Source organism: Canis lupus, chromosome 33 (assembly GCF_048164855.1).
Source record: "Canis lupus baileyi chromosome 33, mCanLup2.hap1, whole genome shotgun sequence".
Lineage (NCBI taxonomy): Eukaryota > Metazoa > Chordata > Mammalia > Carnivora > Canidae > Canis > Canis lupus.
Genome location: NC_132870.1, coordinates 24,533,074 through 24,556,179, shown reverse-complemented (window position 1 = coordinate 24,556,179; position 23,106 = coordinate 24,533,074). Strand labels below are relative to the sequence as shown.

The 23,106-nt window shown below is 36.3% G+C and overlaps 1 protein-coding gene across 6 annotated transcripts in view; it reads left to right on the top strand.

The window, feature by feature from the left end:
• CENPE (centromere protein E) overlaps positions 1 to 22,855 on the top strand; it is an 82,635-nt gene extending 59,780 nt beyond the window's left edge. For 4 of the 6 annotated variants that reach the window (XM_072810664.1, XM_072810666.1, XM_072810665.1 and 1 more), the window contains 9 exons: positions 759 to 956; positions 1,651 to 1,854; positions 3,701 to 3,919; positions 6,064 to 6,249; positions 13,068 to 13,180; positions 14,731 to 14,828; positions 17,032 to 17,215; positions 19,657 to 19,943; positions 22,302 to 22,855. In XM_072810664.1, coding sequence (XP_072666765.1) covers positions 759 to 956; positions 1,651 to 1,854; positions 3,701 to 3,919; positions 6,064 to 6,249; positions 13,068 to 13,180; positions 14,731 to 14,828; positions 17,032 to 17,215; positions 19,657 to 19,943; positions 22,302 to 22,396 — 1,584 coding nt within the window. In that variant the 3' untranslated portion in view covers positions 22,397 to 22,855. Of the gene's footprint in view, positions 1 to 230; positions 366 to 758; positions 957 to 1,650; positions 1,855 to 3,700; positions 3,920 to 4,945; positions 5,079 to 6,063; positions 6,250 to 13,067; positions 13,181 to 14,730; positions 14,829 to 17,031; positions 17,216 to 19,656; positions 19,944 to 22,301 lie in introns of those variants that run through there. The other 2 variants (XM_072810667.1, XR_012023442.1) reach the window with 2 other exon arrangements.
• Positions 22,856 to 23,106: the final 251 nt, after the last annotated feature.

The window sequence follows — 23,106 nt, the reverse complement described above, 5'->3', positions numbered from 1 at the left end:
GATTCTTCAAACAGCCAGAATATGAACTGAAGAGATACCCTTAATTTGTTGATAATAGACTTTATTGTTGACCTTTGTCAGAGTGATTTTAATTGAGTGGTTAGGGAAAAGCCAAATTATAAGAGGTTAAGGAAGAGTGGAAAATTGAAGAAGTAGGGAGCTGGTGTCTGTCTTTCCTAGGTAGATTGCCTCTCAGGTCCTGATATTTTTCCACAAATCTTGGCAATCAGATACCCAGAATTTATCCAGGAGGTCTGTGGAACATAATGGCATTCAAATTGTCACCTTGATGTCATACATCTAACTAACTACATGTGAGAAACACATCTTGAGGCTGGCATACCCACATTGGCCACCCAGTCAAGGTAGGAGGAAATTGAAAATGAATCTCAGGCATCTAGCTGGGAAGTCTGTGTGATTGGTAGTATAATTAACTGAAAAATGAGAAGAGAAAAGGAAGTTTATAGGGAAAGAGATTATGTTACATTGTAACAGCAAATCTGAGGTAATTGTGGGACATCCATGAAGTGTATCCAGTAGGGAATCCGAAATAAGGAACTCGAAGTCTGGAAGTTATTCTCCCAAGATACTGAGGAGAAAATTAGGGATAGAGAAATGTTCTTTCCTGCTTCCTCAGCTTACCAGACGATATAGATAAAAGATGCCATCCCACTTCTTAGTCCTGAGTACTCAAAACTTCCTCTAAATGTGTTGTTAAAAGGTTCATTTCCCAATCTGTTTAATGTTTTTCTTAAAAGTACGTGTTAAGCCAGATTACAAAGATAAAGGAAGAACAACATGAATCCATAAATAAATTAGAAGTGGTTTTTATTGATGAAGTGGAAAAGCACAATGAACTGGTAATTAAAATACAGCACCTTCAACAAGATTTTAATGTACCATCTGGAGAATTAACGGACCTCAAATTGAGCCAGAAGATGGATCTACGTATTGAGGTATAAGTTATTTCAAATGATTTAGATTTTTTTAAGCCTTTTTATCATATAGAGAAGGTACGTTTTCATGGGCTTGGAGCCATTTTCATATTCCAAAAATTAAAAATAGCTTGCATGCTGACTGCTGGCCAGATGTAGAGAGTGCCACATAATGGACTAGGTGGCCTCCTTTTAGGACTCCGCAGATACAGAAAAATAGATTTAGTACCAACAAGCAGGAATTCATAGAATCCCAGAATAAGTTTCCAAATGCTTTCTAAAACATCCTAGATCTATGGTTGGGAATCAGGAACATTTTTATTATAACTCCACATGGATTATCTGGCTTTCACCCAGCAGTGTGAGGCTGGCAAACAGTTACCAACATGCATACAAGGCCTGGGTGCACAGAAAAGCTACATGCCGAAGCATTTCACATACTGTGATTATTTGTCACATAGTTTTGAGTTTTCAATTCTAACAGGCAGAATTTGTAGACATTCCTTACATAGCCTGTACAGGCAGATTTTTATGATTGGAACAAGGTTGTAAATTAGAATTCTATTTCTAATACAATTAAAATAAATTAGAATTATTTCAAAATATTAAGAATGAGAGTTCAGTAAGGTATTTTCCCCTTTTTATGATATTTGTATGCTATTTAGATAAAAACTTTCTTAATGTCCAGACAACTCAATACTTATTTTTCAAACAGGAAATTCTCAAAGATCTTTCAGAAAATGATTTCCACTTACTAAAGACTGAATTTCAACAAGTGCTAAGTAATAGGAGAGAAATAACCCAGTTTTTGGAAGAATGGTTGAATACTCATTTTGATATAGAAAAGCTTAAAAATGGCATCCAGAAAGAAAATGATAATATTTGTCAAGTGAATAACTTCTATAATAACAAAATAATTGTAAGTAGTGATTTTTATATGCTACCTCATTCTTCTTGTTGTTTGCTCTAGTTTCTCTACCTTTTTCTTATAAAGGACTTTGAGCAACTTAATCTTAAGTATGCTTCTTTAATTTATTTGTATATACTTTATTTTGTTATTTGAAAATGAAACGAGAAAAAATTGGGTAAAACATGTTCTTCCTCTAACATGTTATAATTTAAAATATCAACTTAGACTTGTAAAGAAGACAAAATCTTGGGATATAATAATCAGTTTCCACTTACAGAATCTTGAATTATCTTTCTCAATTCTCTCTGCTTCTGTAGGGATTAAGTCTTTTCTCCAAGTAGCCTCAGATAGGGTAAGATACGAGCCTATTTCAGGGCTACAGACAGCTGCTGTGTGGTCTTTCCATAGAAAACTTGTCTAGTGACTTTACTGAGATGTTATTTTCATCTCGGTGACCTTATGCACTCACTGGTCCTTCAACTCTGAGGTTCAGAGATGTGGTTTGTATCTTCATTCCCAAAGTGACTGGCAGAGTGTACAGATTCATAAGAACCAACACTGCTTAGGACCAGTTTGTTAATTTGTTTTACTTTGCACTGATCAGAATATTCATTCTGCTCTCTGAAGTATCCTGGTAAAATATGCAGTGGTCAGAAAGTTGTGTGTTGTATCATGCAGCTGGAGGAAAGGGAACTAGATCAATATTATAGCTTCTAAGATTGGTTTTATGTTTCATATGTTTGCGTAGGTCTTTTTTGAGACTTTAACTTCATCTGGAAACTATACTTAAATCACACTGAAATGCAGATAATATTTTCAAAATATGTTTTCTTCTGGATGTTCCCATTTGTTGACTACCTCAAGCTAGCAAAATAGTAAACGAGATGCCTCAAAAAAAAAAAAAAATATATATATATATATAAAGTCCACAATCAGTAGAGAAAAGCATCAAAACCAATATTTGGATAAGATAATTGCCATGTATAATCAGGGTTTTTCTTGTAATATCGAAGGCCTACTTGTGAGGTAGAAAGTAGGGATACCTACTGTGCGGATGAGTGGATATGTGTAGATATATGGCTTCTTCCAGCACCTTGAAAATAGGAATTGATAACTTCATCTGGTATGAGCGCAGTAGTCTAGAACAAAGGAGAGTCCAGGATGCCAGCAAGAACACAACTAATTTAGCATCCAAGTCTGATAGAAGTGCCTTAAAGATGTAGATAAGACCAATAAGGCATTAATGATGAGAGCAAAGAGAATATCCCATAAGAATTAGAAGTAAAAAGATGCTATAGGAGTAATTTCAGAATATGCCTTCAATATAAAGTATTAATTGACTGTTACTCCCTGCACAGAAATACAAGATTTTCAGATTCATTATAAAAGTCAGTGAATTCTTTTCCCTGTAAACACTGAGGTTTGAACTGAAGCAGGAAAATAGATTGCTGTTAAGTTTATTGGATATGCTCTGCCATTACATGTCAGTTAATGTTTGTATATGACATTATAAATGTCATAATACACATAAGGACTTTAACCTGCACAGTTGTGCAGATTTCCTCTTCATGTTACGACTGATCTAATAAAGTGAGATTTATCATCTTGCAAATCAATGTAAATCCTCTCCAATCCTTATTCTCCTTTTATTCTCATCATCAACATCCAGCATCTTCTGAAATTTCAGGAACTGATGCAAACCACAAAGAATGTTCACATTCTTTTAAAGTACTGCTCTAGAATGTTCTAAATAATGAATTTCAGCATATGCGTTGCCCTAGAATTCTAGTAGTTTTCATAGTATTTTTACATGTAGTTGATTTTAGTGTTATAATGGTGTTTTACTATTTAATAGGCTATAATGAATGAATCTACAGAGTTTGAGGAAAGATATGCCATCATAGCCAAAGAATGGGAACGTGACCTGAATTCAGTGAAAGAGAAAAATGAACAACTATTTAAAAACTATCAAACTTTGAAGCTCACCCGGACGTCTGGTATCCCGGTAAATTCTGCCACAGAAGACAATAAGAATCTTCATGTTACATCAGGAGCCACACAACTAACCACAGAGGTATGTGATTTCTTATAAGATGCTTTTCAGTTTGCAGATTGATCAGAGTTAAAATGTATTTTATATAATATTTCAGAACAAAATTATAGTACCAAATGTATTAGGAAATATGGACAACGTTAGTGTGTGTGATGGGCTTATTTTTTAAATATAGTTTTATTGTGGCTATCACTCAAATAACTACAGAACTGTATACTATATGACATCTTCCCTTTGAATTATAAAACATAAGTAACTCATAACTTAATTTGATTAAGAGATACATACACCTCTTAAGGTGCCATTACAGTACATTATAAATTTCTTTGATCATGAACTGTAATCTGTGTCTATTTATAGAAGTAGCTTAAGGGAAAGAATAGTCCAGCTCTTCTCTATCATCAGAGTCTTTAATATTGGTTAATGTTCTATCAAAATTAAAATGGAAGAGGTTAAAAATATAACAAATGCCTTGCAGATTAGCCTGTATCCAAGAATCAATACCTTATTCTAATGATTCACTTATTTCATCAACTAGCCTTACTTGGGAATCTGTGAAGCAAATATGCTATTTTATTTTGTTAGCACACAAAATGACTTAGTGAAGAACCGAAGAGTAAATTACAATTTATCATTTTTACCAAAGTAAATACAATAAAACATCAACCACTAGTTTAGTAATCAATTACCAGTGGAAACTAGAAGATCACTAGTACAGTTTATTGGTTTGCTAATCCCTACAGATTTGCTAGCTGGAGGAGACAAAAGTAGCAGAAATATTAAACCTATCTACCAAAGCAAAAAGGAAACAGAAGGAAATTCCATCTCCAACGATCCCATGAAATACCTTATCCGATAATTATCATTTGCTAGGAGTTTGGTAATTATGCCAAATTAGAGTAGCACAGCATAATTTGGTAATGATAACGGAAATAGTCAAATAGAGCAGTGGACCAGAGTAGAGATTCAGCAGCAGTATACTCAAGTAAGGATGAGAACTGATAATGTCAATAGCCTAAAGAGGATTTACGTAATATTTGATTCCAGACAACCAGTTAGCCACCTGGAAAAAAATAAATCTGGATTCCTCACTCATTTAAACAAAAATAAACTCTGCTTTGGCCAAAAAGAAACAGACGTTTTCTAGGAAAACCTGTATATGTGTGTAGGTCAGTAATCTTGTAAATATGAAACAATTTGGGTATTTGGGGGACACCTGGGTGGTTCAGTTGGTTACGTGCCTGCCTTCGGCCCAGGTCATGATCTCAGGGTCCTGGGATGGAGCTCCTCATCTGGCTCCCTGCTTCTCCCTCTTCTTCTCCCCCCACCCCCAACACACTCCTGTTCATTCTCTCGTGTGCGCGCATGCAAAAAACAAGTAAATCTTTTTATAAATAAATTCAGGTATTTTTATACTTGCAAAAAAAAAAAAAAAACTGGAAATAACCTAGATGTTCATTAGTGGTTGATGGGTTAACTAATTTATAGTACAACCAAGAAACTAAGTATGTATCCATGAAGACAAAAAGGTGGAGACATTTATATGTGTTGGTCATGGAAAGATCTGGAAAATACATTGTCAAGTTAAAAAAAAACTGTATACTCAGTATGTTCCTACTTGTGTATATGGCTGTTTTTATAACTATAGATTTCACAAATGCTCAGATAGGCCTAGAAAGTTTCTAGAAGGATACAGTTGAAAGAGTTTAGTAGTGGTTGCTGCAGGGTCAGCTGACATTCTGAGATGGGGAAACTTACCCTTCATTATATGCCTTTGAATTTTTCTATATACTTGTATTTTTTAATTTAAAAACCAGGTAATAAAAATAAAGGGAAAGATATACTATGTACATTTCTTAAAGAATCAGTTAACAAGTGTGCTTTAAGTGGTGTTAATTTAAAATGTTAGTGCTTAACACTGCACTAACCATAAATAAAATAAGCACTAAACCTTATATTATAAAATTTGGGTCTTTTTTAATCCAAAAATCATCAGCTTCTAATAAAGAAAACAATACATGTGTAAATTGAGTGACATTTGGTTTCTCTTCTATTCTTTGTTAATGCAGTCTGAAACATTAATATCTATAGATGATCATCTTTGTCTTAAACTTATATATACTGTGATTCTGGCACACCTTATATATGTGTGCTTTCTCTAACAGAAAATTCAGGAGCTGGAAGCTTCACTGCATGAAGCTAAAGAAAGTGCTTTGCACAAGGAAAACAAGATTGTAAAGATGCAGAAAGAACTTGAGATGACTAATGACATCATAGCAAAACTTCAGTCGCAAGTTAATGAATCAAATAAATGCCTTGAAAAAACAAAAGAAAGGATCCAATTACTTCAGGTAACTTAACGAACTCATTCTATAATAACAAGGTTTTTTTTTTTCCTTTTACTGTTGAAATGGAGGATAATTTGGGTGTCTGAACTTTGAACTTCCTATTACCTATGTACACGTGAAGTTCAGTACTCAATCTTTTAAAAAGCAAGTGGAAATTGAGAAATGAAATGCATGTAAAATATTTCCATATAAAATTATTATTTTTATATTCCTAGAAAAATTATTTTGTAAAAGATATATAAAGATTATTCTTTATAGTTTAAAATGTAATTTTCTTTTTCAAAAAAACCCCACTTATCTAAATATTTATTAAGTAAATTTTAAAATCCTTTATTTTTTTTATTTTTTATTTTTTAAAGATTTTATTTACTTATTCACAAGAGACACAGACAGATGGAGAAGCAGGCTCCATGCAGGGAACCCGATGTGGGACTTGATCCCAGGTCCCCAGGATCATGCCCTGGGCTGAAGGTGATGCTAAACCCCCTGAGCCACCCAAGCTGCCCCCTGTTGTTTTTTTTTGTTTTTTTTTTTAATTTAATCCCATTAGTAAGTCCCACCTGGTAGCCTGTGGCCTGACTCTGACCTGTTTAGGAAAGCTTGTCTTTGAACTTGATTGCCGTTAAACAAGTCACCTTCATTCATCACATCTTTACCACTTTTTTTTTTTTAAAGCCCCAGCCCTTCCCACACTTCCGTTGCTTGAGCCTGACCCCTAATAAGCACTTAAGTTTGCTATCTCTTCATTTCAGTTAAAATTAGGAGCAAGTCAAGAATGTCTGCTCCTTTCATCATTTTAACATTGTTCTGAAAGTTCTGATTCATTCAATAAGACATGAAACAGAGAGGCAATAAAAAACAATCTTGTAAAAAAAAAAAAATCTTGTTAAATGTAAAGCTAAAAGCCATGAAAATCAATTGGAAAGCTCTAGAATTTTTGAGAGAAATCATTTAATATGTCAAATCACATTTTTATTCAGTCAAGATACATATCTGTTGAATATCTGGCATATGTTGGTCATTGCTCTAGATGTCATGTGTACAGCAATGGAAAGAAATAAAAGTCCCTCCTTCCTTCAAGGAGCTTACATTCTGGTTTAGGAAGACAGAAAATAAGCAAGTACATATTTGTGTCAGATGGTGAAAATGCAGTAGGAAAATATTAAGCGAGACGAGGGGTATATGGGTACTGGGTGGATGTGAGGGCATGAGGGAAGCAGACATGATCTTATAAAGGGGAGCTGACGAAAGCCACACCACTGAGGTTTCTTGAAGGGATGCGTGAGCTATGTGGTAGCAGAAGAGCCTTCTTAGCAAAGGAAATCGCAAATAGTGCAGGTATGTTTAAGAAACAAAGCCCATGTCTCCTGAGCAGAGTGAGCAAGGGGACAGAAGTGGGAAATAAGGTGAGAAGTAGCAGAGAGTCCAGTCATAAAGGGTCTCACAGGCTGTTGTAAGAACTTTGGTTTTTATTTTGAGTAAGATGGGAAGTCATCAGATGATTTTGGCAAAAGGTTATGATGGTCCGATTAAATTTCTTAAAAGATGCCCTTTGAAAATAGAATCCAGGAGGGTGTGTTTGTTAATCTGACATACCAACTGCTACAACAAAGGGAACCAAACTGCAACAACTCAAACAAGAGGGAGCTTTATTTCTCTATCTCCTATAAAAGTGTGAATTCCAGGTTGGCAGATGGCTCCACAGGCTCACTTCCCTCCTGTTTTTCTGCCACCCCCTCAGGTGCTGTTTTCATCTGCATGGTTAAAGCCAAGTTGTTAACTGTCCATGCCCTGGTTCATAGGAAAGGGACAGATAGAAAAGTTAAAAATCATCTTAAAACCTCTACTCTTAAAGGCTCTGGCCCAGAAATGGGACACATCCCTTCCTCCCATATTTCTTGGAGTCAGAGATGATTCCAGAGTTTTTGGCCTGAACACCAGGAAGGATGGACTTGCCATTTATGGAGATGGGAAAGATTGTCAGAAGAGCAAGTTTGAAACCATGAGAGCTGAATCAGAACTAAGTTTTGGACATATTGATTTTGAAATGGGTACTGGGGACATCCAACTTGAGATATGACTAAAGCAGTTGTATACTTAAGTCTAAGAGAGCTCTAGACTTGTGGTGTAAGTTTGGGGAATTGTCAGTATATAAGTCATGAGATTGGATGAAGGCATGAGCATAATGCGGAAGAGATAAGGAGTAACCAAAGGATACCAAGGTGGAGTAGCCAGTAAGTTGGGCAGGGGCAGTACAGCATAGAGTGCAAAACAGTGGTTACAGTTTCTTCATGTAAGTAAAAGTATTTCAAGAAAGGAAGTAAGCAACAGATTTCTTCACATTCTGTCTGGATTGATACAGGCATCTATGGAGACAGATATATTTTTGCTGTATACCAGGAATAACTATTTCTGGGTTTTGGCATTATATAACACCTATGGGGAAAGAAAGCAAAATATAGGGTATTCATAAAATCTTTATACAGTTTGAGTTTTCTTTCATTTGCTTTTCGGTATTACTATAAACATTCTATAAAATGCAACAATGTGGGCAGCCAAGGTGGTTCAGCGGTTTGGCGCGGTCTTCAGCCCAGGGCCTGATCCTGGAGACCCTGGATCGAGTCCTGGAGACCCCGGATCGAGTCCCACTTCGGGCTCCTTGCATGGGGCCTGCTTCTCCCTCTGCCTGTGTCTCTGTCTGTCTCTCTGTCTCTCATGAATAAATAAACAAAACATTTTTTAAAAATACAACAATGTATTTAACTCAAGACTTGACATAAGAAAAAACTTTTGTTTAACCTATTCACCATTATTTGAAAACATCTTGGCTATAACTGTCCCAATATAATAAATAATGTAGGGTTTGTTAATTGAATAGAGAAGAAAATAATTTGAACAAATGAATCATTAACAATTTTGTTTAAATATTGATACATTTCCTCTGTTATATCATTACAAATTGTTTATATCAAGTAGCAGTGAATTGATCAAAACTTTAAACTGTGCTGGAAAGGCATCTGGCTTCTGCTCAGGTTATGATCTCTCACCGGGGGTTCTGGGATCAGCCTGAGTCAGTTTCCCTGCTCAGCAGGGAGTCTATTTCTTCCACTCCTTCTGCCTCTGCCTCCCCACTCATGCTTGCTCTCTCACTCTCAAATAAATAGATAAAATCTTCAAAAATAAATAAATTGCACTAGAACTTTATGGACATCCTGCATGATGAGAAAAAGATTTTGCCATTATTTATAATGGACACAAAATCTAAAGATGTTTGAATGACTAACCTTAACAAAAAAAGTGAGGGCAAAGGATGTGAAAAGAAAAAAAAAATTAAAAAGAAATAGAACATGTGGTTTTATAAAAAACACATCATTTCCTAGGTTGGAATCTAAAAACTATATGACCCTAAGTTTTTCCCAAATTAATTCATAAATTTCATGTCATTCAAATCAGAATTTCAAAGAAATTCTTTTTCCAGTAGAGCCACAAAAGTTTAACAACTGAATCCATCCAAGCTGCAGATGATAAAATAGGTGATGTTAACCAAGAAATTCGTTTTCTGTCTTTTCAGACAGTAAAACTGTTTAAGATCATCAATGTTTCTTGAGTGTAATTTTGGCCATGTGTTTGAAATACGGAATTCTCTTGTCTTTCATTTCTAATTCAGTATTTTCTATTTTGATTTATTTTACCTAAGAATGTTTTAAACAATTTTAAATATGACTGATTTATTTTATTATACTGTGGCAAAAAACAAAAACAAAAAACAGCAATTTCTGCATTTCTAGAATATTTTGAAATTTCCTTTTTGGTGTCATAAATGGATACCTTTTATTTATTTTGAGAGTTCTTTGAATTTTTTTTTAATTTATTTATGATAGAGAGAGAGAGAGAGAGAGAGGCAGAGACACACAGGCAGAGGGAGAAGCAGGCTCCATGCCGGGAGCCCGAAGTGGGACTCGATCCCAGGACTCCAGGATCGCGCCCTGCGCCAAACACAGGCGCTAAACCGCTGAGCCACCTAGGGATCCCCTTCTTTGAACTTTGAAAATAATATGTAGACAGATAGTTCAATGGAAGAGAATAGAGAGTTTATAAATAGGTCCACACAAATGCAGCCAACTGATCCTTAACAGAAGAGCAAAGGCAATTCAGTAGAGAAGGATAGTCTGTCTTAACTAATGATGCTGGAACTGGTCTTCCACAAACAAAAAAATCTTGATACAGACTTTCTATATTCCACAAAAATTAACTCGGTTGATCAAAAATCTAAGTGTAAAACACAAAACTGGAAAATCCCCAGAAGATGAGATAGAAAATCTAGGTGACCATGGGTTTGGTCATGACTTTTTAGATACAACACCAAAAACACTATCCGTAAAAGAAAAAAAACTTGGTAAGTTAAACTCCATTTAAGTTAAAAATACCTGGGACGCTGGAGTGGCTCCGTGGTTGAGCATCTGCCTTTGTCTCAGGTCATGATCCTGGGGTCCTAGGGCAGAGTCCCACAAAGAACTCTTAACAGTGATCACAAAAACAAGCCGATTAAAAACTAGGCAACAGATCTGACCAGACACCCCACCTAAGATGATATACATGTGACAAGTATATGAAAAAGAATCTCAGCATCATATGTTATGAGAATTACAAAATACCACTACATAACCTGCGATACTTCAACATGCCATAATGGCTAAAATCCAAAACCACACTAAATGCTGGTGAGGAGGTGGAGCAGTAGGAACTCTCATTCATTGCCAGTAGGACTGCAAATGGGACAGCCAGTTTGAAAGGGAGTTTGGCAGTTTCTTACAAAATTACAATACTCCAGCCAGTCATATGCTCAGAGAGTCCCTGATATCAGCACCTGATTGAGAAGGTGGGGTTGAAGTGGTGCTGTGACTGAGCAGACAGTGGGCTCCTCCAAGAATGGGCTTCTCTTACCCAGTCATCGACCTCCTTAAGCTGAGCATTTACCATTTATGGAAGTTTTGCACCTCTTTAGTCTGCTAGCCATGGTGTGCATGTAAATGTTTGTACAGCGGTTGGGAATAAACCCAACCCCCATAGAAACCCTATTTACCTGGAGGAATAAAGAGAACTCTCTGGGTCCCTATTTAGATGGGTTTTATTTTTTGTAATTCTAATTCTCCATCGTATGGCTGTGGTACAGCAATAAAAAGAAATGAGTGATTTATTCAGTAATGATAAGAAATGAGCTATCGAGCCATAAAAAGATATGGATAAACCTTAAATGCACACTTAATTAAAAGAAGCCAATCTGAAAAGACTTCGTAATCTGTGATTCCAACTGTATGACATTCTGAAAAAGGCAAAACTATGACAATAAAAAGATCAAGGCTCGCCAATGATCCAAAAGGGGTAAGAGAGGGAAGGATGAGTAGGTGGAGCAGGAGACTTTTAAGACTGCAAAACTATTCTGTAGGATATAGTAATGATGAACACATGTCATTAGATATTTGTCAAAATTCATATAATGTACAATAGGAACAGTAAACTCTAAGGCAGCCTGAAATGTATATTGCCTCATCATTTGTAACAAATCATACTAATATGTGATGTTAATAATAAGGGAAATAGGTGGGGGGGGGAGGGAGATGGAGCATATGGAACTCTGTACTCTGCTCAGTTTTTCTATAAACCTAAAGTTGCTCTAAAAAATAAAAATCTATTTATAAAAAAAGAGCCTAAATATATGTAAGTATGGGGGCACCTAGATGGCTTAGTCAGTTAAGTGTCTGCTTTCTGCTCAGGTCATGATCTCGGAGTCCTGGGATGGGAGCCCGGATATCTGCTCATTGGGGAGTCAGCTCCTCCCTCCCTCTGTCCCTCCTCCTCTCCACTTGTGCTCTGCTCTCAAATAGATAAAATCTTTAAAAGAAATAAAACTCAAAAGTTTTTTTAAAAACTAATAAATACATGTAAATATGTATTTGCATAGGATTTTTGATTATCTAGGAGAAAGTAGATACATTTACAGCACTGGATTTAACCATCTTTTAGTCCAAATATCACAACAACACTTTATAATACTCTATACCTTGAATTCAGTTCCAGTTTGGTATTTATATTGCTATTCTGACTTTTTGTTGTTGTTTCATTTTCCTGATTTACTTTGTCTACTCCTTATTTTCAACTTTTCTGTTTCATTTTGTTTCTCTCTCTCTCTCTTTCTCTCTCTCTTTTTTTTTTATGATAGTCACAGAGAGAGAGAGAGGGGCAGAGACACAGGCAGAGGGAGAAGCAGGCTCCATCCACCGGGAGCCCGATGTGGGACTCGATCCCGGGTCTCCAGGATCGCGCCCTGGGCCAAAGGCAGGCGCCAAACCGCTGTGCCACCCAGGGATCCCCTTGTTTCTCATTTTTAATTGAAAAAAAAGGTCTTTTAAGAACTGAAAGTCAGGGCAGCCCCGGTGGCGCAGCGGTTTAGTGCCTCCTGCAGCCCAGGGTGTGATCCTGGAGACTTGGGATCAGGTCCCACGTTGGGCTCCCTACGTGGAGCCTGCTTCTCCCTCCGCCTGTGACTCTGCCTCTCTCTCTCTCTATGAATAAATAAATAAAATCTTTAAAAAAAAAAAAAAAAAACCTGAAAGTCTTATGTTCTTAATTATACCTTCCAATAGTTTCATGTATACCTCACATCAGATATCTACTTGTTATTCATTTTAGGGTTAAATTTTGTGCCTTTTTGCTTTTCATATGTTTGGAATTTGCTGTTTTAAAATGTTCCTACCAAATAAGGTAGTTAACAGCTCTTTAAAAGTGTTCTGGAATTATTTTTCTTTTCCCTAAAAATTTAGGATAAAGTTGCTTTAGGAGCTAAGCCCTATAAAGAAGAAATTGAAGATCTCAAGATGAAACTGGTGAAAATGGATCTAGAAAAGAAGAAGAATGCCAAAGAGTTTGAAAAAGAGTATGTCTAACTGAACACGACTTTAATAGCTTAAGTTTCCCTTCTAAATTATATAAAATTTTTTGCTTTGGTTAACGTTTTAAAATAACTTCTTAAACTAAATACAAACATCCACAGATTTTAAACTTGTTAAATTCTTACTACATATGCAAAGTTTTTAAAAATAAGCATAGTTCTGGTCAATTACTAACACACCATGTTTTTTGATGATGATTTTTTTTTTTTGATGATTCTTGCTGTCTTCTATAAACAGCTTAAAACTGGCCTTTTTTATGCTTGAAGATGAATAATAATAACATATATATATATACACACACACACACATCTGTGTGTGCTTGGCAGTTCAACTAAGATTTCTGTTGGCTCTCATAATTTAATTTGTTCTTCCTGTTGTGTTTTTATGTAAAATCGTATTTCCTTTTAAATTATGGTACCTAGTACCCAAAAGCATAACCTCTTTTTATTTATTTATATATACTACTATACATCATGGCATGCCTAAAGTTCTTTATGATCTAATCTGATGAAAGAACATTAAACAGAGTCAGGGACAATGAATTAGAAATATAATATTGCCACTTATTATTATATCACTTTACATACAGGCAGTTTAATCTCTCTGGTCTTTATATTCATAATCAGTTAGGATAGGTTTGTAGTAGAGGATTTCTTAAGATTCCTTCTGACTCCTGATGCTTTTTGTTCTTCCTATAAATATTTAACCGTGATACCAAATTTGCCCGGAAAGCACTCAAGCCTCCCACATTCCATTAAGAAGACTATTGGTTTTAGTGAAACTAATACCCATCAAGTTTTTCATTATAAAAAGGCAATTTTAGAGGAGCCTGGGTGATACAGTCAGTTAAGCATCCAACTCTTGGTTTTGGCTCACATTGTGATCTCAGGATCTTGAGATCCAGCTTCATGTCTGGCTCCCTGTGGAATCTGCTTGAGTTTCTGTCTCCCTCTATGTCTTCCCCTCCTGCACTCTTTGTGTGTGTGTGTCTCTCTCTCATAAATCAATCAATTGATCTTTTTTTAAAAGATCAGTTTCACATATAGAATAGAATCGGTTGATACTGCCAGAGTCTCTAAAGGCAGAAAGTCTCTTGATTCATAACTGCTGATTAATACTTAAGCCTACAATACATAAAATGTCACTTTGTACTAGGGAATAGTGAGTAGAATTTGACCTCTGATTGTATCACATTAGACTAAAGCTGCAGCCAGGGTTTGCTTCCCTGACAATGTAGAAATAGGTGTAGAAGTTCTCACTTTATGGTCTGGTAATTGTATCCAATTAATAGCTATTGGCCTTCCAGAAATTTAAGAAGAATTTTAAAAATTACTCTTGCAACAAAATAGAATACTTCCAATCTGATGGTGTTATAGCTATAAAATTTGATACCAGGGAGTTATCTACTGCCACTTATGGGTTTTATGTCAATGAGATAAATCTTATTAGAAAATTCTCGACAGCATTTCTGTTTATCCTTCCATTAAAAATCGGTTGCTAGGCTTTTACATATTTCCATTGTTGTTCTTATTAGAATTACTTCTACAAAGGCCACTGTAGAACATCAAAAAGAAGTTATAAGGGTACTGAGAGAAAATCTCAGAAGAAATCAACAAGCCCAGGATACCTCAAGTAAGTAGAAAATGCTGATGTTTCGAGGTCCTTTCCATCTTATTTCTCAATACACTTAGACATTTTGAAGACATTGTATATGTGACAGTCAAGAATAAACCTGTTAATCACTAATTTAGAAAAAACTATCTTGAAATGAATTTATTGGGATCAAATTTATTGTGTGACAGACATCTCCTTAGCTTCCTGTAATCTCAACTGCTTATCCATTATAGATTCTTAAAAAATATTAATTTTACCTTTGTGTTATTAGATCTTTACATGAGTAGAGTATCTTCAGTACTATAAAAGAATCCTGTAACTATCAAGGTAGAAGTACCCTTCCCAATAAAAACACAAACATGTTCTAATAGATTTTAACCATATGCGCAGTAAAAATACAATCAGCACACAGTAGAAATAAGGAAATAATATCCTACATATTCTTAGTATAGAAAATAGAGTTGATGCTTACTTGAGAAAAACTTTCAGATTTATCTTAGACACAGTTTCAAATCTTTTTTTATTTTTATAAATTTATTTTTTATTGGTGTTCAATTTGCCAACATATAGAATAACACCCAGTGCTCATCCTGTCAAGTGCCCACTTCAGTGCCCGTCACCCAGTCACTCCCCACCCCCTGCCCACCTCCCTTTCCACCACCCCTAGTTCGTTTCCCAGAGTTAGGAGTCTCTCATGTTCTGTCTCCCTTTCTAATATTTCCCACTCATTTTTTCTCCTTTCCCCTTTATTCCCTTTCACTATTTTTTATATTCCCCAAATGAATGAGACCATATAATGTTTGTTCTTCTCCGATTGACTTACTTCACTCAGCATAATACCCTCCAGTTCCATCCACGTCAAAGCAAATGGTGGGTATTTGTCGTTTTTAATGGCTGAGTAATATTCCATTGTATACATAAACCACATCTTCTTTATCCATTCATCTTTCGATAGACACCGAGGCTCCTTCCACAGTTTGGCTATGACACAGTTTCAAATCTAATGATCAAATTTCTACATATGCATTCCTCAACCTGTACCTTTTTCCATATTACTGCCTCTTGTGTTTCAAAAGAGAGGATGCTGAACAGTGTTTGGGACAGCTTTGTGTAGTAAACAAGCACTGAACTAAGGGCAGATTCCCCTCACTTCATGACTAGATGAAATCATGGGGACAATACCTGTCCTTCTAGCTTATGTATATACTTATTGTAAGGATCAAACTGAAAATTATGTGTGAAAGCACACTACAAATTCTGAATGTCAAGCAAACATAAGATAATACTTCTGTGTATTTTTATCCATTCACTTAAAAATAATGAGATAGTGTTCAAGATGTTGTCTAGTACATGTTTGGCCTGAACTTCTCTAGAGTCTATTGCAGGATAAGTGCACCCCTATCTGGAAAACTTCAAGGGATAAGATCGAAAACAAGCAAGCAACGAGTATGCCTTTTGAAGGGTCAGGATAATTATTCTTGATTTGTGACTTTCGGGTACATATTGTATCTGAATTCAGAATAATTCAAAAGGAAATGGATATTGAGTATCTTCCCCCCACACACATAACCCTCTTGTAAATTGTCAGTTATGCAGTGGATTATTTTACTTTATAAGTACCTCACATTTTTATGCAGTTTTACCTAAGATTTACAAAACAATTCCTTACCTTATTTTCACACACATAGTATAGAATACTTAATAGTATATACTTAAAAGTATACTTTAATAGACTCTTGAATTTAGTATATCGTAATAGTATAGCTTTGGTATCATTCTGAGTTTTATTTAGGTAACAGGTATATGTTGAGAATTTACAGTGTGCTGAATGACTGGTGGTGGACCCTACACACATTCTGTGTTGCAGGAAGCCCTGCTGCGTTTCCACTGATGTAGAGGAGAGAGCAGTGAAGGACACCACTAACTAGGGTGATTGCTACTGCTGCCATGGTAGTGAAAGGTTCCAGCGAGCAGTGTTGGGCTAGTGGAATTGGTGGGTAAAGAGAAGCAGAAGGACTCTAGAAACAATTAGAAGTGTTGATCAAAAAGGTATGGGAGGTGAGGTAGGAGGAAGAAAGCAAGGATGGCTTCTAGGGAGATGGTGATTAAGATGTTCTGGTTTTTGCAGTGACTTCCTGCTCTTTTTGTAATGTTACTTTTATTTTGAACTCTGGAGATAATTAAAATTATCACCTATTTGTGTAATTTGTCTCCCTCACAGTTGTATCAGAATATACGGACTCTCAGCCTCCAAATAAACCCTTAACTTGTGGAGGTGGCAGTGGCATCGTACAAAGCACAAAAGCTCTTATTTTAAAAAGTGGATATATACGGCTAGAAAAGGAAATCTCTAAGTTAAAACAGCAAAATGAACAGCTAATAAAGCAAAAGAATGAACTATTAAGGTAAGATCTGCTTAGGGCAGCCCAGGTGGCCCAGCAGTTTAGCGCCGCCTACAGCCCAGGGCCTGATCCTAGAGACCTGGGATTGAGTCCCACGTCAGACTCCCTGCGAGGAGCCTGCTTCTCCCTCTGCCTGTGTCTCTGCCTCTCTCTTTCTGTGTCTCTCATGAATTTAAAAAAACAACACAACAGATCACAAGATAAAAGCCCTAGCCTTTAGAAAATGGACACACGCACACACACACAAAAGGTAAAATCTGCTTATATGATATCAAAATTAGGTATCTGGCTATTACATGTGGGGAGCTTGGTGTATACACATACGTATTTTTTGGAGTTGACAACCCTTCACACGTGGGGAAAGTCATTTTTAGAGTAAATGTAATAAATGTCTTTTAAAAGGAATAAGACTGGTACCCCCCCTTCCAGATGTTGGCTATCAATTGATCTATTTTTAACAAAGCCAAGAAACAGGAAGTAAATAAAGATCTTTGAGGGCCAGCTTAACTATACCACAAGTCTGCATACCCAAGTCAAAAGAGAACTCCTTAAGTCCATTACTGTAGCCTATTTGCTTTTACTTTTTAAACAGTTCTGACAAATTATTTGACTTCTATCAAAGATTAGAATCTTGTGCCAACCACTTTACTGTGATGATACAATAGAGGAAAAGTAGGCATTAAACAAATAACTATACAAACAAGTAATTTTTTGCAATGAGTGCTATTAAACAGTAACAATAAAAAGCCACAAATAGGACCTTATCTGGGTATGGGGAAGAGTGATGATGAAGAAACTGATGTAAGAGTAGCTGTAGGGCAGCCCCGGTGGCCCAGCGGTTTGGCACTGCCTTCGGCCGGGGTATGATCCTGGAGATTGGGGATTTAGTCCCACGTCGGGCTCCCTGCATGGAGCCTGCTTCTCTCCCTCTCCCTCTGCCTGTGTCTCTGCCCCCGCCCCTCTCTGTTATGAATAAATAAATAAAATCTTTAAAAAAAAAAAAAAGAGTAGCTGTGGGAAAAGGATAAGAGGCCAGATAAAGGCTTTCAGTCAGAAGGAATAACCAATTGGTGGAGCTCAAAGACAAACAGTGTGGGCCAGGGCATAGAGAACGAAACAGAGTCAGGTGCAAGGAGAGATGCCAGAGGTAACTGGTGTAGGTTACACAGGACACTCTGAAGAGGTTTGGGTGGTATCCAAAATGTAATGGGAAAATTACCTCCAGTGGAGGATTTTAAGCCAGGGCCTGATGAGATCAGATAGTGTCTCTGGCTGCTGAAGCAATCAAGGAAACCCAGTTTAGGAATCTATCTGCTGCAGTGCAGGCAAAAGATAATTTTGGCATGGGCTAGAATGGGGTCAGTGGGCATAAATATAAGGAGATAGATTTGAGAATTAAGTGTGGAGTTGTGTCCACAGACATGGAAGACCAGATAAAGGAGAGCAGGGCCTCTGGGACTTCCCTCTAGGTTTCTCTCTGCAGGAACTGGTTAAATGCTGGTGGCATTTCCTGCAACAAGCAAGACTATAACTCAGAAGTATGGTGTAATATATTTCTTTTAAAATAACAGAAGTACATTAAAGATTCATCTGTTAGGGGATCCCTGGGTGGCTCAGTGGTTTAGTGCCTGCCTTTGGCCGAGGGTGTGATCCTAGAGTCCTGGGATCAAGTCCCACATCAGGCTTCTGCATGGAGCCTGCTTCTCCCTCTGCCTGTGTCTCTGCCCACCCCCGCTCTCTCTCATAAATAAATAAAATCTTTGAAAAAAAGTTCATCTATTCAGAAGACTAATGTATCAAATTATTGCTGCAAGGTATCAATAAGTAAACCACTCTGGATGATATTGATCCATTGGAAACCTAGTATCATACTCTAAGCTTTCTTTTTAGGACTTCATGATTACAATTTTTCAATTTACAAGGCCTCATTTCATTTTCTGAACTGTGGAAATAGTCCATATAGGAGGCATTAGGTGGAAATTAAAATTAGAAGTATGAGATCAATTATAACAAGCAAAGGGAGAAAAAGAGACCAAGAAGCAGAGTTTTTTAAAATTTAAATTCAGTTAATTAACATGTAATGAAATATATTATTGGTTTCAGATATAGAGGTCAGTGATTCATTATCTTATATAATGCCCAGTGCTCCTAACTGTAGAGAACAAACTGATGGTTACCAGAAAGAGGGTGGGTGGGAAGGATGGGGAGTGGGGGGAAGGGCCCTTGCTATGTTGAGCACCATCACAGGTGTTGTATGAAACCGTTGAATCACTATATTGTACACCTGGAACTAATATAACACCATATGCTAACTATAGTGGAACTAAAATTTAAAAAAAAAGTTAATCATATATATTTTACCACAGTTAAAAAAAATGTTATGTGTTAATAAATTCAGAAATTGCGCAGACTTAGTCTCTCTCTCTTTTTCTGCTACATTCAAGCAATAACCATCATCTTTCCAACGAAGTCAAAACATGGAAGGAGAGAATCCTTAAAAGAGAGGCTCACAGAGAAGTTACTTGTGAGAATTCTCCACAGTCTCCTAAAGTGACTATAACAGCTCCCAAAAAGAGGCCGCATACGCCTTCTCAATGCAAGGAACGGAATTTACAAGATCCTGTGCCAAGGGAATCGCCAAAGTCTTGGTTTTTTGACAGCCGATCAAAGTCTTTACCATCACCTCATCCAGTTCGCTACTTTGATAACTCGGGTTTAGGCCTTTGCCCAGGTAGGTAAATATACTGGTTCTTTGGAAATCAAGGGATAACTGTCAGAACTTATCTTTAATTTTGGCCCCAAAGGGAAAGTTAGACAAGATATAGTTGAGCAAGCTAGAGAGTGCAGACTTCATTTGACATTTCTGTTGTGAGAAAGTTTCTCCAAAGCACAGCCCTAAAGTGCATCATTTTTTACCCTAAGTCTGTATTATGCCTCATAAACCCTCAACTTTTCCCTAAGATAAATAAGCAATTCTCAAAAATATGAAAGCACTACCCTATAAATAAAATTTTTTACTGAGGAAGCCTTTCTTATCAATGCAATGGGCCAGTATTTCCAATTATATTCATTTTACACAAGCCAAATCATAGACTTGTTTCATTAACTTATTCATTCGGTCAGCAAAAAAATTTGATCTCCAACTATGTGTCAGAGTAAGACCCTGATGCTACATTGATAAGCAAAACCAGACATGGCCCCTACCCTACTGGAGGTTAGAGTCTAGTAGAAGATACACACAGTAATCAAGTAGTCAATAATAATAATAATAATAATAAAAGTAGGTAAAACTACGGAGTGCAAAAGGCTGTGAGGCTTATAATAGGTTTTTGTTTTGGGAATATTAAGGAAGTCTTCCTTGAAGAAGAAAACAGATCTGAGAGGTTAACGTGAGTTAGCTTAACAATCAGGCAGATGGAACAGTGACAAGCCCAAGGTAGAAGGGACCATAACCAGGGGAGGGGTTGAAAGAAAGATGATCTGGCCAGACCACAGATTATATAAAGGAATTTTTACTTTATCTTGAAAGCATATAGAGGAAGCCTTTGAAATATTTTAAAGAACATGATGAGGCGCAGGAGAGGGGAGGGTTGGGGATCATAAGGAGTTGTAAATTTTGAACATACCACCTTACCTAAATGGTAACCAACAAATAATAGGAGCAAGAGTTTATGACAGTTGTCCAAGCAAGAGGTGATGGTAGCATGGACTTGAGCGGGTACAGTAGAGATGAAGAGTGGATGGTCAGGTGAGATTTGGGGAAAAAATCAGCGCTAGGCACCTGACTGGATAGAGGGAGGCAGCCTCAAGGGTCATCCCCATCTCTGCCTGGGTGCCAGACACAGAGGTGTGGAACATTGCCAGAGATGCTCTGTAATACTGCATTTCTTGTCCTTCTCACTGCTCAGCATTAATCATGTGTCCATGTGCCAGTGCATCTGCCTGTCAGAAATGCTGTTACACAGTTGGAGGAAAGCTAAAGCAACAAAAGTATATGCTAAAAGAGGCAGCTGTCCGATCATTTTTAGCTAGATCAAGTCAGCAGTCTGGAAGTGTTCCTGGGGGTATAGGAAGGCACCAACTTTGAGAACATTTCTGAACCATTTATTCACTTTATGGAATAATATTTAACAAACATTTAAGGACCTTCCATTAGCTGGCACTTAAATGGAACTTTTGCTGTATACACATACATGCTATTTTAGAAGATTTTTTTGAAAAATGGAGAAACTTTAAATCACCTTTTGATTTTTTTTTCTGATCGTGCCAGAGGCACATGCTTGATATGAATTAATTCAACTGTAAATAGAAATGTTTAAGTCTTTTTATCAATATATGGATCACTCTGGTACTACTTTTTTTGGGCGGGGGGGGTACTACTTTTAAGTGAAATAAACAAAAGTGTAGTCTGGAAGAATATATGAATAAAAACTGACCAGTTCAGAATTAAAGGAGATGGTTCCAGCCTGAAGTAGTAGAATACTGTTCTAAAAGAATTTTAATGTTAGTTTTTAATTTGAATTATAAAAGATAACTTGAATTTTCTCAACAACTTGAGGTAATTGCAAAGACCAGATATATGAGATTTACTTTATTAGATATGATCCTTTGAAAATGAATATTGTTTATAAACAAATAAATGAAGTACTTTTAAAAGCCTCAGAGTTTTCTGAGAATGACTATTCTTCAAAATATATGCTATTTATTTGTTTAGCACAGCATGTATTTTTCCAAAATTAACGCAAAGGAAAATAAGACCCAACCTATGTTTGATTCACTTTGAATCTCAAACTGATGAACTTCAAGTGACACTTTATTACTTCTTGGTTTTATGTACAAAATGGCTTTTCTAACAGTTGATTTTATGAGAAAATGGGGAAGAAACTTCTCCACCTTTGGTGAAGTGAAAGGCACCTTTTTAATGACCAGACTTGAGCTCATTAATGACCAGATTGTCATTTTTCATTCTTCATATCTCTACTGTCTTAACATTGGTTTCATTTCTACTTGTATTCAAATTTTATGGGTTTTCTTTAATAAAATAAGATGATTTAGGTTTTTTTTTTTTTTTCCTTTTGTTTTTTCTCAGAAGAACAAATTGCTGGAGCAGAGAATGTGGATCCTCAGCCTGGTCTATGGCATGCCTCCTCAGGAAAAGATGTGCCCGAGTGCAAGACCCAGTAGACTCCTCTACTGTCACTTTTCTGGGGGCCCAGTATTCTGTGTTTGGAAATTATTACTTTATGTGCCTATCCCTGGCATTGTTGTCACAATCCAACTTAATTTCAATTCAGTTTTTACTTTGCCGTTACAATTAGAAGATGAAGGAACAGGAGATTAATGCATTCCAGTAATTTAGAATGGTGATAGCAATATCTTCTTCTTGAATGTGGTAATACTTTAGAAGTTGAATTGTTTTATTTATATATTTTGTAAAGAGCAAAATTATTGAAGGAAATTTCCAGTCTTTCATGTATACATAAAATGTATTCATTTTTATTAATGTAATGTTATCCACATATGATTTAGATAATTCTAAGGCATAATATATCCATTAAAGCATCATTTAATTTGTAAAATTATAAGCTTTTTTTTAAGTACCTAATAAATGTTTATTAGTGGTTCTGAATCACAACTCTAATATTAATGATTTCTTGGTGGGATATTTGGTATATTTGGCTTTATTCGCTTGTTGGCTTTCAGAATTTTGCTATGAGATTATATACATGCTTTCTGGATTTAAATTGCTACGGGATAGCAAAATGCTATGACCTCTTCATTTTCTAGGCTAATCTTTCTTTGGCTATAACAAATACAAAAATTATCCTGTGCTTTTCTGTTACCCACCAACCCCCTATACAAGCACTCAGAATTGGTTGGTTTGTTATCAGATT